We start from the raw sequence: 13,601 nt of genomic DNA, 5'->3' as shown, positions 1-13,601 counted from the left end.
TTGGGGTCGTTTAAGGCTTTTCAAGCACTGGGGGGGGGGCAGGGGAGGGGGCGGGACCCCCCAGATTGGGGAGGGGGGAGGGGAGGAGGGGGCGGGGTCAGCTCAGATATTGCACGGGGGGGGGGGGAGGGGCTGAGCTGGGGGCGGGGAATTTGGGACCCCCCCCCCCCCCCCCCCCCAAAAAGGGTCTGGGGTCTTTGGGGGGGGGGAGGGGAGGGGAATTGGGGACCCCTCCCCAGAAAGGGTCCGGAGTGTTCGATTTTGGGTTTTTTTTGGCATTTTTGGTGCGTTTTGGGTCAGACGGGCTGGGCCCACGGGCTGGGGACGCCGGCCCGTACTGGGGGGGCAAAAAACGGGGGGGGGGGGGGGTCACCGGGACCACTCCCCAAATTCCCCTTCACACCCCCCTCCCTCGTTACCCAAACTTCCCCGAATTTCCCCCAAAATTTCTGCCAAAATCCCCGCAAATTTACCCCAATTTTTCACCCAAAATTTCCCCCCAAATCCCCGCAAATTTACCCCAATTTTTCACCCCAAAATTTCCCCCCAAATCCCCGCAAATTTACCCCAAATTTTCACACCCAAAATTTCCCCCCAAATCCCCGCAAATTTACCCCGATTTTTCACCCCAAAATTTCCCCCCAAATCCCCGCAAATTTACCCCGATTTTTCACCCAAAATTTCGCCCCAAATCCCCGCAAATTTACCCCAATTTTTCACCCAATTTCCCCTCAAATTTCTCCCAATTTTTCACCCAATTTCCCCCAAATTTCACCAAAACTTCTCTCAAAACTTTCCCCCAAATTTCCCCCCAAATTTTCCCCAATTTCCTCCCAAATTTCCCCCACAATTTCCCCCCAATTTTTTTCCCAAATTCCTCCCAATTTTCCCCCCAAATTTTCTCCAATTTTCCCAGATTTCCACCAAATCTTCCCCAGATTTCCCCCCCAATTCCCCCCAAATTTCCACTAAACCTCCGTCAAATTTGTCCCACTTCCAATTCCTCCCAGATTTCCACCAAAATTTCTCTTCCCCCAAAATTCCCCCTGATTTTTCCCAAATTTCTCCCAATTTTTCCTCCATTTTCCCCCAATTTTCCCCCAAAATTCTCCCAATTTCCCCTCCAAATTTCCCCAATTTTCCCACAAATTTCTCCAATTTCGTCCAGATTTCCCCCCAAATTTTCCCCCCAATTTTCCCCCAATTTTCCCCCCAATTTTCCCTCCACATTTTCCCAAATTGTCCCACAAATTTCCTCCAAATTTCCCCCAATTTTCCCCCCAAATTTCCACCAAAATTTCCCTCCAATTTCCCCCAAACTCTCCCCGATTCCCCCGGATTTCCCCAATTTCACCCAAAAGCCCCAAACCCGCCCCGTTCCCACCTGGATGTCGCTGAGCTCCCGCAGGAACCTCGTGGTCACTTTGGCTCCGTTCTCCATCGTGGGCACCGACAGCAGCTGGGGGGGCGCGGGGGGGTCACCGGCACCCCCAAAACATCCCAAAATACCCCCCAAAAACATCCCAAAAACATCCCAAAATATTCCCCAAAATACCCACAAAACCATCCCAAAATACCCCCCAAAACATCCCAAAAACATCCCAAAATATCCCCCAAAACACCCAAAAAATATCCCAAAATATCCCCCAAAAACGTCCCAAAATACCCCCCAAAATACCCCAAAAACATCCAAAATATCCCCCAAAAACATCCCAAAACCATCCCAAAATATTCCCCAAAATACCCACAAAATATCCCAAAATATACCCCAAAATATTCCCCAAAATACCCCAAAACCATCCCCCAAAATATCCCCAAAACACCCCAAAAAATACCAAAATATCCCCCAAAACCATCCCAAAATATTCCCCAAAATACCCTCAAAACCATCCCAAAATATCCCCCAAAACCATCCCAAAATTATCCCCCAAAACATCCCAAAATATCCCCCAAAACACCCCAAAACCATACCAAAATATCCCCCAAAAATATCCCAAATTATCGCCAAAAAAAATCCCAAAACATCCCCCAAAAACATCCCAAAAATATCCCAAAATATCCCCCAAAAACGTCCCAAAATATCCCCCAAAATACCCACAAAAAAAATCCTAAAATATCCCCAAAATACACCCAAAATATACCAAAATATCCCCAAAAAACATCCCCCCAAAATCTCCATATATTTGGGGATATTTTGGAGCTATTTGAGATTTTTTAGGATTTTTTTGGGGAGATTTTTGGGGGATTTTTTGGGATTTTTTGCTGGGGATATTTTTGGGATATTTTTGGAGATTTTTGGGGATGTTTTGGGGGAGATTTTTTGGGGACATTTTTGGGGATATTTTGGGGGATATTTTTTTTAATTTTTGGGGATTTTTTGGGGGATATTTTTGGGGATATTTTTCGAGATTTTGGGGATTTTTTGGGGATTTTTTTGGGGACATTTTTTGGGGATTTTTTTTGGGGATATTTTTCGAGATTTTTGGGGAATTTTTTTGGGATATTTTTGCAGTTTTTTGGGGACGTTTTGGGGGATATTTTTAGGGACATTTCTGCGGGATATTTTGGGGACATTTTGAGCTATTTGGGACCCCCCCCCCAGACCCCCCCAACCCCGCCAGGACCCCCCAAATCCCTCCCCAAACACCCCAAAACCTCCCCAAAATCGCCCCAAAACCCCAAAAACTCCCCCAAACCCCCAAACCCCGTAACCCCCCGAAGTCCCCAGACACCCCCCGGACCCCCAGGACCCCCCAAATCCCCCCGGACCCCCCCAAATCCCCCCGGACCCCCCAAATCCCCGCACCTGCTCCTGGTACAGGATCTCCCCCACCGGGCAAACCACGCAGGCGGTGCCGGCCCCGAACATTTCCCGGAGCCGCCCCCCCCTTGAGCGCCCCCAGGACGCTGCCCATGGCCAGGGGGGCCTCACGCACCTCGAACTCCCCCTGGGGGGGGAAATATGGGGAGGGGTCTCCATGGGTGAACTCGGAACTGCCCCAAAACCGCCCCAAAACTGCACAAAATCTGCACAAAACTGACCCAAAACTGCACAAAATCCGCGCAAATCCGACCCAAAACTGCACCAAATCCGACCCAAAACCACCACAAAACTGCCCCAAAACTGCCACAAAACTGCCCCAAAACTGCCCCAAAACTGCCCAAAATTCGGCCCAAATCTGACCCCCAAACTGCTCCAAAACTGCCCCAAATCTGCCCCAAAACTGCCCAAATCCGCACAAATCTGCTCCAAATCCACCCCAAATCCGCCCCAAATCTGCCCCAAAACCGCCACAAAACCGCCCCAAATCAGCCCCAAATCTGCCCCAAAACTGCCCAAAATTCAGCCCAAATCTGCCCCCAAACTGCTCCAAATCTGCCCAAATCCACCCAGAACTGCCCCAATCTGCCCCAAAACTGCCCCAAACTGCTCCAAATCTGCCCAAATCCACCCCAAAACCGCCCCAAAACTGCCCCGAATCGGCCCCAAAACTGCCCAAATCTGCCCCAAATCTGGACAAAACCGCCCCAAAACTGCCCCAAATCTGCCGCAAAACTGCCCCAAAACGGGCCCAAAACTGCCCAAAATTCGGCCCAAATCTGACCCCAAAACTGCCCCAAAATCGCACAATCTGCCCTAAATCTGCCCTAAAACGCCCCAAAACTGCCCCAAATCCAACCCAAAACTGCCCCAAAACTGCCCAAAATTTGGCCCAAATCTGACCCCCAAACTGCTCCAAAACTGCTCCAAAACTGCCCCAAATCCGCACAAATCTGCCCCAAATCCGCCCCAAAACTGCCCCAATCTGCCCCAAAACTGCCCCAAAATTGCACAAATCTGCCCCAAATCTGCCCAAAACTCGGCCCAAATCTGACCCCAAAACTGCCCCAAAATCGCACAAATCTGCCCTAAATCTGCCCTAAAACCGCCCCAAATCCTCACAAATCCGCCCCAAAACTGCCCAAAATTCGGCCCAAATCTGACCCCAAAACTGCACCAAAACTGCACCAAAACTACCCCAAATCCGCCACAAATCTGCCCCAAATCTGCCCCAAAACTGCCCAAAATTCGGCGAAATCTGACCCAAAAACTGCTGCAACCCCCCCCGAGCCCCTCACCCAATTTCGGGCCAGCTCCAGGAGGCTCTGCCGCGTCACCCCCGGCAGGATCAGCCCGTCCAGGGGGGGCGTCACCAGCTCCTGACCTGGGGGGGACCCATGGGGGGCGTCAGAGACCCCCGGGACCCCCAAAAACCGCACAAAACCCCCCCAAAAACCCCCCGGGACCCACCAAAACCCCCAAAAACCACCCAAAATTCCCCTGGGACCCCAAAAACCACCCAAAACCCCCCCAAAAACCCCCCCAAACCCCCCAAAACCACCCAAAATTCCCCTGGGACCCCCAAAAACCACCCAAAAACCCCCCGGGACCCCCAAAAACCACCCAAAACCCCCCCCGGGACCCCCCAAAACCCCCCAAAACCACCCAAAATTCCCCGGGACCCCCAAAAACCACCCAAAACCCCCCCAAAAACCCCCCGGGACCCCAAAACCGCCCAAAACCCCCCCAAAACCCCCCCAGGGACCCCCAAATCTTCCCAGGATCAGCCCATCCGGGGGGGGGGGCATCACCAGCTCCTTAAACCCCCTCCAGGACCCCCCAAATTTCTCCCCAACACCCCCCAAATTTTCCCCCAAATTTTCCCCCAAATTTCCCCCCAAACCCTGCCCAAATACCCCGAGAATCCCCCCAAATTTCCCCCCCTCAAACCCCCTCCAGAACCCCCCAAATTTCTCCCCAAATTCCCACCCGAACCCCCCCAAACCCTGCCCAAATACCCCGAGAATCCCCTCAAATTTCCCCCCCCCAAACCCCCTCCAGAACCCCCCAAATTTCTCCCCAAATTCCCACCCAAACCCTGCCCAAATGCCCCCAGAATCCCCACCCCTATCTCCCCAAATCCCCCCAAATCCCCCCAAATTTCCCCCCCTCAAATCCCCTCCAGGAGCCCCCAAATTTCCCCCCAAATCCCCCCCCAAACCCTGCCCAAATGCCCCCAGAATCCCCGCCAAATTTCCCCCCCTTAAATCTCCTCCAGGACCCCCCAAATTTCTCCCCAGGACCCCCCAAATTTCCCCCCAAATTTCCCCCCCAAATCCCCCCAGAATCACCCACCCCGATTCCCCCAAATCCTCCCAAATTTCTCCCCCCAAATCCCTCCAGGACGCCCCCAAACCCCCAGAACCCTCACAAATTCCCCCGGGACCCCCGAAATTTCCCCCGAAATTCCCCCCCAGACCCCCCCAGACCCCCCGGGACCCCCCAAATCCGCCCCGTCCCCCCCGTACCCCGTCCGGGCGCTCCCAGAAGACGAAGAGGTTCATGGTGCCCACCTCGGTCAGGAGCCGCTCGGGGCCGTGCAGCCACAGCACCTGCTGGCAGCCGCGGGGCCCGCGCCGCCTCCTGCAGCTCCAGGCACGGGCCGTAGTTCTGGAGAAAAAACACGGAAAATAACCCGCAAAAGTAGCCCCGAAATGGCACAAAATATACACAAAACCCCCGCAAAAGTAGCCCCGAAATGGCACAAAATATACCCAAAAAAATAGCCCAAAAACCCCCGCAAAAATAGCCCCGAAATGGCACAAAAATAACTGCAAAAGTAGCCCCGAAATGGCACAAAATAACCCCAAAAAATAGCCCAAAAACCCCGCAAGAATAGCCCCAAAATGGCACAAAATATACACAAAAAATAGCCCAAAAACCCCCGCAAAAATAGCCCCGAAATGGCACAAAATATACACAAAAACCCCCGCAAAAATAGCCCCGAAATGGCACAAAATAACCCCGAAAAATAGCCCAAAAACCCCCGCAAAAATAGCCCGGAAATGGCACAAAATATACACAAAAAATAGCCCAAAACCCCCGCAAAAATAGCCCGAAATGGCACAAAATATACCCAAAAACCCCCGCAAAAGTAGCCCCGAAATGGCACAAAATATACCCAAAAAATAGCCCAAAACCCCCGCAAAAATAGCCCCGAAATGGCACAAAATAACCCCAAAAAAATAGCCCAAAACCCCCGCAAAAATAGCCCCAAAATAGCCCAAAAATAACTGCAAAAATAGCCCCGAAATGGCAGAAAATATACACAAAAAATAGCCCAAAAACCCCGCAAAAATAGCCCCGAAATAGCCCAAAATATACCCCAAAACCCCCACAAAAATAGCCCTGAAATGGCACAAAATATACCCAAAAACCCCCGCAAAAATAGCCCCGAAATGGCACAAAATATTACCCAAAAAAATAGCCCAAAAACCCCGCAAAAATAGCCCCAAAATAGCCCAAAAATAACTGCAAAAATAGCCCCAAAATGGCCCAAAATATACCCAAAAAATACCCCCAAAAGCCCGCAAAAATAGCCCCAAAATAGTCCAAAATATAGCCAAACTAACCCCCAAATGCCCAAAAAAACCCCTGCAAAAATAGCCCCAAAATCCCACAAAAATAACCCAAAAAAATACCCCAAAAATAACCCCAAAATAACCCCAATCTCCCCCAAAAATCCCGCAATGAATATCCCCAAAAAAAACCCCAAGAAAACCCAAAATCCCCAAAAAACAAACCCAAAAAACTCCCAAAAATCCCAAACCCCCCCCAAAAAAACTCAAATATCCCCCCAACCCCCCCCATTGGTCACTCTCAGTGGTCACTGGTCACTCCCATGGGTCAGTGGTCACTCCCAGGGCTCAGGGTCATACCCAGTGGTCAGTGGTCACTCTGTGGTCACTCTGTGGTCACTCTGGTCACTCTGTGGTCACTCACCCGCCAGTTTGCAGTGTCCGGCCCCGCCCGGCCACGCCCGGGACGTGCTGGGGGTCAGCCAGGAGCCGGATGGGGCCGAAGCCCCCGGAGAAATACGGCCCCACCGGACACAGGAGCACGAACAGGAGGGCACGGCCGGGGGGCGCCACCCCCAGGGTGGGCTGGGGGAGAGGACAGGTCAGAGACCCCCAAAATCCCCCAAATTCACCCCAAAAAAATCCCCCAAAAACCGCCTCAAAAATCGCCCAAAAACTGCCCGAAATCCCCCAAAATGCGCACGGCCCCCACCGGACACAGGAGCACGAACAGGAGGGCACGGCCGGGGGGGCGCCACCCCCAGGGTGGGCTGGGGAACAGAGACCCCCAGATCAACCCCAAAATCCCAGAAAATCACCCCAAAAAATTGCCCAAAAATCCAGCCAAAAACGCCTGAAAAACCCCAAAATCTCCCCCCAAAATCCTCCTCGAAATCCCCAAAATCTCCCCCAGACCCCCCAGATCCTCCCCCAGGACCCCCAAGATCCTCCCAGTTCTCTCCAAAATTACCCAAAATCCCCCGGAATTCACCCCAATTCCGCCCCCTGGGCCCCGAATCACCCCAAAGTGACCCAAAATCGCCAGAATTCACCTCAAAATACCCCGCTGACCTTGGTGCCGATGAAGGTGGGCCGGATGTAGAGGCTGCTCTGGGGGTCCCGGGGCACCCAAATCCCCCGGAATTCACCCAAATCCCCATAAATCCCCATAAATCCCCCAGAATGCCCCAAATTAACCCAAAATGCCCCAAAATCCCGTGAATTGGGCCCAAAGCACCTCGGTGCCGATGAAGGTGGGCCGGATGTAGAGGCTGCTCTGGGGTCCCGGGCACCCAGCGCCCCTCGAGCCGCACCAGGGCCCGGATGCACTCGAGGAGCTCCTGACCATCGAACTCCTGTGGGGGAAACTGGGATGGACTGGGAGGGACTGGGAACAAACTGGGATGGACTGGGAGGGACTGGGAGGGACTGGGAACAAACTGGGAGGGACTGGAGGGACTGGGATGGACTGGGAGGGACTGGGAGCAAACTGGGATGGACTGGGAGGGACTGGGAACAAACTGGGAGGGACTGGGAAGGGACTGGGAACAAACTGGGATGGACTGGGAGGGACTGGATGGACTGGGAACAAAATGGAGGGACTGGGAGGGACTGGGAACAAACTGGGAACAGCCTGAAACCAAACTGGGATGGACTGGGAGGGACTGGGAGCAACTGGGAGGGACTGGGATGGACTGGGAACAAACTGGGATGGACTGGGAGGGACTGGGATGGACTGGGAGCAACTGGGAGGGACTGGGATGGACTGGGAGGGACTGGGAACAGCCTGAAACCAAACTGGGATGGACTGGGAGGGACTGGGAGCAACTGGGAGGGACTGGGATGGACTGGGATGGACTGGGAGGGACTGGGAGGGACTGGATGGACTGGGAGCACTGGGAGCACTGACAATGGGTCACTGGGAGCACTGGGAGCAAACTGGGATGGACTGGGATGGACTGGGATGGACTGGGAGGGACTGGGACGGGGTTTGGGGGCAACTGGGATGGACTGGGAGCGACTGGGAGGGAACTGGGAGGGCGCTGCAGTTCCCAAAAACCGCCACCAGGCGGAGCTGTGAGCTCCTTGGGGGAAACTGGGATGGATTTTTTATTTATTTATTTTTTAATTTTTGAGGTTTTGGAGACTCTCAGGGGGGTGATTTTGGGTTTTTTTGGGGTGATTTGGGGCGGTTTTTTTGGGGGTGATTTTGGGGTGATCTCAGGGTTATTTTGGGGTGATTTCGGGGGTTTTTTGGGCACTCACAGGCAGGCAGACCCTTCGTGCCGATCTCTTCATCCTCTCCATGTTCAGTTCGGGCCGAAAAAGCCGAATTTTGTCGTCGTCGCCCCGAAAAGCCTTGAGGCCCTCGAAGAGCTGCGGGAGGCGAACAGATCTGGGGGATTTTGTGCATTTTTGGGTGGTTTCGGGGTGATTTTTTGGGCTGTTTTGGAGGTGATTTTTTTGCTGGTTTTGGGCTGGTTTTGGGCTGATTTTGAGGTGATTTTTGGGCTGTTTTTGAGCTGGTTTTGGCCTGGTTTTGGGGTGAATTTTGGGCTCTTTTTGAGGTGATTTTTGGGCTCTTTTTGAGGTGAGTTTTGGGCCGGTTTTGGGCTGGTTTGGGGCTGGTTTTGAGCTGGTTTTGGGGTGGTTTGGGGTGATTTTTGGGGTGAATTTTGGGGTGATTTTTGGGGATTTTTTCCCCCCTGACCTTGGCGGCATAGTGCTGGATTTGGGGTGATTTTGGGCTGTTTTTGGCCTGGTTTTGGGGTGATTTTGGGCTGTTTTCGGGCTGTTTTCGAGGTGATTTTTGAGCTGGTTTTGGGGTGATTTTGGGCTGGATTTTGGGCTGGTTTTTAGGTGATTTTGGGGCTGTTTTTCAGGTGATTTTTGGGCTCTTTTTGAGGTGAGTTTTGGGCTGGTTTTGAGCTGGTTTTGGGGTGAATTTTGGGGATTTTTTCCCCCCCTACCTCCACGGCGTAGTTTGGGCCATTTCTGGGATATTTTTGAGCTGTTTTGGGGGCAATTCTGGGGCAGTTTTGGGGCTATTTCGGGGCAGTTTTTGGGCTGTATTTTGGGCAGTTTTTGGGCTATTTCGGGGCAGTTTTTGGGCTGTTTCTCGGGCAGTTTTTGGGCTATTTCGGGGCAGTTTTTGGGGTGATTTCGGGCGGTTTTGGTACCTCCACGGCGTAGTGCAGCGCGCTGGAGGCCGGGTGCAGCCGCAGCTCCTGGAAGGGGCTGGTTTGGGGTAACTTTGGGCAGTTTTGGGGGCCGTTTCTCGGGCAGTTTTTTGGCTGTTTCTCGGGCAGTTTTTGGGCTGTATTTTGGGCAGTTTTTGGGCTATTTCGGGGCAGTTTTTGGGCTGTTTCTCAGGCAGTTTTGGGGCTATTTCGGGGCAGTTTTTGGGGTGATTTCAGGCAGTTTTGGTACCTCCACGGCGTAGTGCAGCGCGCTGGAGGCCGGGTGCAGCCGCAGCTCCTGGAAGGGGCCGATCCTGGGCCGCCCCCAGCCCCGCTCCCGCTCCCACTCCACGTCAGCATGTGGTCGGTGAAAACCTTCCCAAAAACCAAATCCTGGGGGCTCGGGGGCGTCCCGGGGCTCCCGAGCGCTGCAGCTCCAGCTCCGAGGCCTGGGGGGAGATTCGGGTTAATCTGGGGGAGATCTGGGGGAGATTTGGGGGAGATTTGGGGGAGATTTGGGGATTTTGGGGATTATTTGGGGATTATTTGGGGATTTTGGGGTTTATTTGGGCGGATTTGGGGAATTTGGGGTTTCTTTGGGGTCATTTGGAGGGGTTTGGGGCCATTTGGGGGTTTTGGGGTTTATTTTGGGTAATTTGGGGATATTTCGGGGGGATGTTTTGGGGCTTATTTTGGGGTTTATTTTAGGGGATATTGTGGGGATATTTTGGGCTTATTTGGGGATATTTTGGGGATATTTTAGCAGATATTTTGGGGTATATTAGGTGTATATTTCGGGTATATTTGGGGCTGTTTTGGGGTATATTTTAGGGTATATTTGGGTGGTTTTTGGGTATATTTTAGGGTATATTTGGGGCTGTTTAGGGGTATATTCGGGTGGTTTTTTGGGGTGTATTTAGGGTGTATTTGGGTGTTGTTTTGGGGTACATTTTGGGTTGATTTGGGGCTGTTTTGGGGTATATTTTAGGGCATGTTTGGGTGGTTTTTTGGGGTACATTTTGGGTTGATTTGGGGCAGTTTTGGGTTTTCCCTCTCACCCTGAACGTGCTCTTGTAGCCGCGCCGGGGCCGCAGCAGCGTCGCCAGCACCTGGGGGGGCACAGGCTCCCAGTTTGGACCAGTTTGGCCCAGTTTGGCCCAGTTTGGCCCCAATTTACCCCACCTGACCCCGTTTTACCCCAGTTTGGCCCCATTTTGCCCCGTTTTCACCCCATTTTTCCCCATTTTCCCCCCATTTTCCCCCATTTTCACCCCATTTTTCCCCGTTTTCACCCCATTTTTGCCTCAGTTTCCCCCAGCCCCGGGGAGGGCGTGGCCATGGCGGGGGGGGGGAGGGGTCCGGGCCCTGCCCCTCCCCCCACGGACTTTGACCCCCCCCGGAGCCGCCATTGCCGAGAGCGCCGGACTGGGACGGACTGGGAGAGACTGGGACGGACTGGGACGGACTGGGAGAGATTGGGAGAGACTGGGAGAGACTGGGACAAACTGGGAGAGATTGGGAGAAACTGGGAATGACTGGGAACAACTGGGACAAACTGGGAACGACTGGGAACGCACTGAGAGCGACTGGGAGAGACTGGGACGGACTGGGACGGATTGGGAGAGATTGGGAGAGATTGGGACAAACTGGGAGAGATTGGGAACAACTGGGACAAACTGGGAACGACTGAGAGCGACTGGGAGAGACTGGGACAAACTGGGAGAGATTGGGAGAGACTGGGAGAGACTGGGACAAACTGGGAGCGACTGGGAGCGACTGGGAGAGATTGGGACAAACTGGGACGGACTGGGAGAGATTGGGAGAGATTGGGACAAACTGGGAGCGACTGGGAGCGACTGGGAGAGACTGGGATGGACTGGGACAAACTGGGACGACTGGGAATGCACTGGGAGAGACTGGGATGGACTGGGACAAACTGGGAGAGATTGGGAGCAACTGGGAGCAACTGGGAGCAACTGGGACAAACTGGGAACGACTGGGACAAACTGGGAACGACTGGGACGGACTGGGAACGACTGGGACAGACTGGGAGAGACTGGACAGACTGGGAGAGACTGGGAGAAACTGGGAGAGATTGGAACAAACTGGGACAAACTGGGAGCAACTGGGAACGCACTGAGAGCGACTGGGAGAGACTGGGACGGACTGGGACAAACTGGGAGCAATTGGGATGGACTGGGACAGACTGGGAGAGACTGGGGCAGACTGGGAGAGGGACTGGGAGAGACTGGGAGCACTGGGAGGACTGGGGGCCACTGGGAGAGACTGGGATGGACTGGGAGAGGGACTGGGAGTGATTGGGAGGCACTGGGGGGGACTGGGGGGCACTGGGAGCACTGGGAATGGGGATCCTGGGGGCACTGGGAGGGACTGGAGGGGACTGGGGGGGGACTGGGGGTGACTGGGAGGGACTGGGATGGGCACTGGGGAGGGCCTGAGTGGAACTGGGAAGGTCCAAAGGTGAACTGGGAGCACTGGGAGGGGACTGGGAGGGGACTGGGAGGGGACTGGTGGCACTGGAGGGGTCACTGGGTTACTGGGAGGGGTCACTGGGGTAACTGGGGTTACTGGGGGTTACTGGGAGGGGTTACTGGGAGTTACTGGGAGGGGTCACTGGGGGTTGCTGGGGGTTGCTGGGGTCACTGGGGCGTTACTGGGAGTTACTGGTGGCCCTGGCAGGGGTTACTGGGACCACTGGGGGTTACTGGGAGGGGTCACTGGGCTAACTGGGAGCACTGGGAGGGGTTACTGGGGGTATTGGGAGGGGTCACTGGGTGTTACTGGGTCACTGGGTTACTGGGAGGGTCACTGGATAACTGGGGGTTACTGGTGGCCCTGGCAGGGGTCACAGGGGTCACTGGGAGGGGCTAACTGGGCGGGGGCGGGGTCACTGGGGGTTACTGGTCTAACTGGGGCTTACTGGGTTACTGGGGGTTACTGGGCGGGGTCACTGGGGTTACTGGGCGGGGTCACTGGGGTCACTGGGAGGGGTTACTGGGCTTACTGGTCTATACTGGTCTAACTGGGGGTCACTGGTCTAACTGGGGGTCACTGGGCGGGGTCACTGGGGTCACGGGGCGGGGTCACTGGTCTAACTGGGCGGGGTCACTGGGGTCACTGGTCTAACTGGGGGGTCACTGGTGCCGCTGCTGCCTCCGCTCTCTCTCACCGCTCCGCCGCCCCGGGACCGCAGCGCCGCCGCCGCCATCGCTCCAGGCCCCGCCCCTCCCGCTCTGCGCCAATCACGGCGCTCCCTCCCGCCCCGCCCGCCGCGCCTCGCCCAATCGCGGCGCGCGGCGCGCCCCGCCCGCGCTTTCGCCCAATCGCAGCGCGCCGTTCCGCCCCGCCCCCGCCGCGGCCAATCAGCGCGCTGCACCCTGCGGCCAATCAGCGCCGCGCCACTCCCCGGAGCCACGCCCACCAGGCAGCCAATAAATGCAGCCGTTCACCCGCCGCTCATTTGCATATCGGCCACACCGCCCTTCTGGGTGCTGACCAATGGGAGCGCGGCGCCGCGCGGAGGGGGCGGGGCCACGGCACGTGCGGGCAGGGGGCCACGCCCCCGAGGGGGACCCCGGGAGCCAAAAATGGCCAAAATGCCCGAAATTACCCCAAAACCCCCCAAAATCCCTGAAATCCAGGGAGCCCCAAAATGCCCAAAATCCTCGGAAAATCCCCGAAATTCGGGAAATACCAGAGATCCCCGAAATCTCCGAAATCTCCAAAATCCCCAAATCCAGAATCCCAAAAATCCTCCGAAATCCCCGCAAAATCCTCGAAATCTTCAAAATCACCAAAATCCCCCCGAAATCCCCAAATCCCCGAAATCCAGGGACCCTCAAAAGCTCCAAAATTTCCCCAAAATCCCCAGAGCCCCCAAATCCCCGAAATCGCCGAAATCCCCGAAATTTGGGGACCCTCAAAATCCTAAAAAATCCCCCCAAAATCCACAAAATCCCCCAAAATCCCCAAAAATCCCCAAAAATCCCCAAAAATCCCCAA

The 13,601-nt window shown here is 54.7% G+C and overlaps 1 protein-coding gene across 1 annotated transcript; it reads right to left on the bottom strand.

Moving 5' to 3' along the window:
- Positions 1-10: 10 nt before the first annotated feature.
- LOC143696670 (branched-chain-amino-acid aminotransferase, cytosolic-like) lies at positions 11-12,807 on the bottom strand. The gene is made up of 14 exons (XM_077193257.1): positions 12,727-12,807; positions 10,644-10,687; positions 9,829-10,027; positions 9,579-9,650; positions 8,665-8,775; positions 7,692-7,754; positions 7,471-7,509; positions 6,824-6,984; positions 5,350-5,491; positions 4,120-4,200; positions 2,820-2,948; positions 1,385-1,459; positions 316-337; positions 11-27 (listed from the first exon to the last, which is right to left on the bottom strand). The coding sequence occupies exons 1-14, from the start codon at positions 12,805-12,807 to the stop codon at positions 11-13; spliced, it is 1,236 nt and encodes a 411-aa protein (XP_077049372.1).
- Positions 12,808-13,601: the final 794 nt, after the last annotated feature.

Source organism: Agelaius phoeniceus, chromosome 37 (genome assembly GCF_051311805.1).
Source record: "Agelaius phoeniceus isolate bAgePho1 chromosome 37, bAgePho1.hap1, whole genome shotgun sequence".
Lineage (NCBI taxonomy): Eukaryota > Metazoa > Chordata > Aves > Passeriformes > Icteridae > Agelaius > Agelaius phoeniceus.
This window is presented reverse-complemented; position numbering and strand designations above follow the sequence as displayed.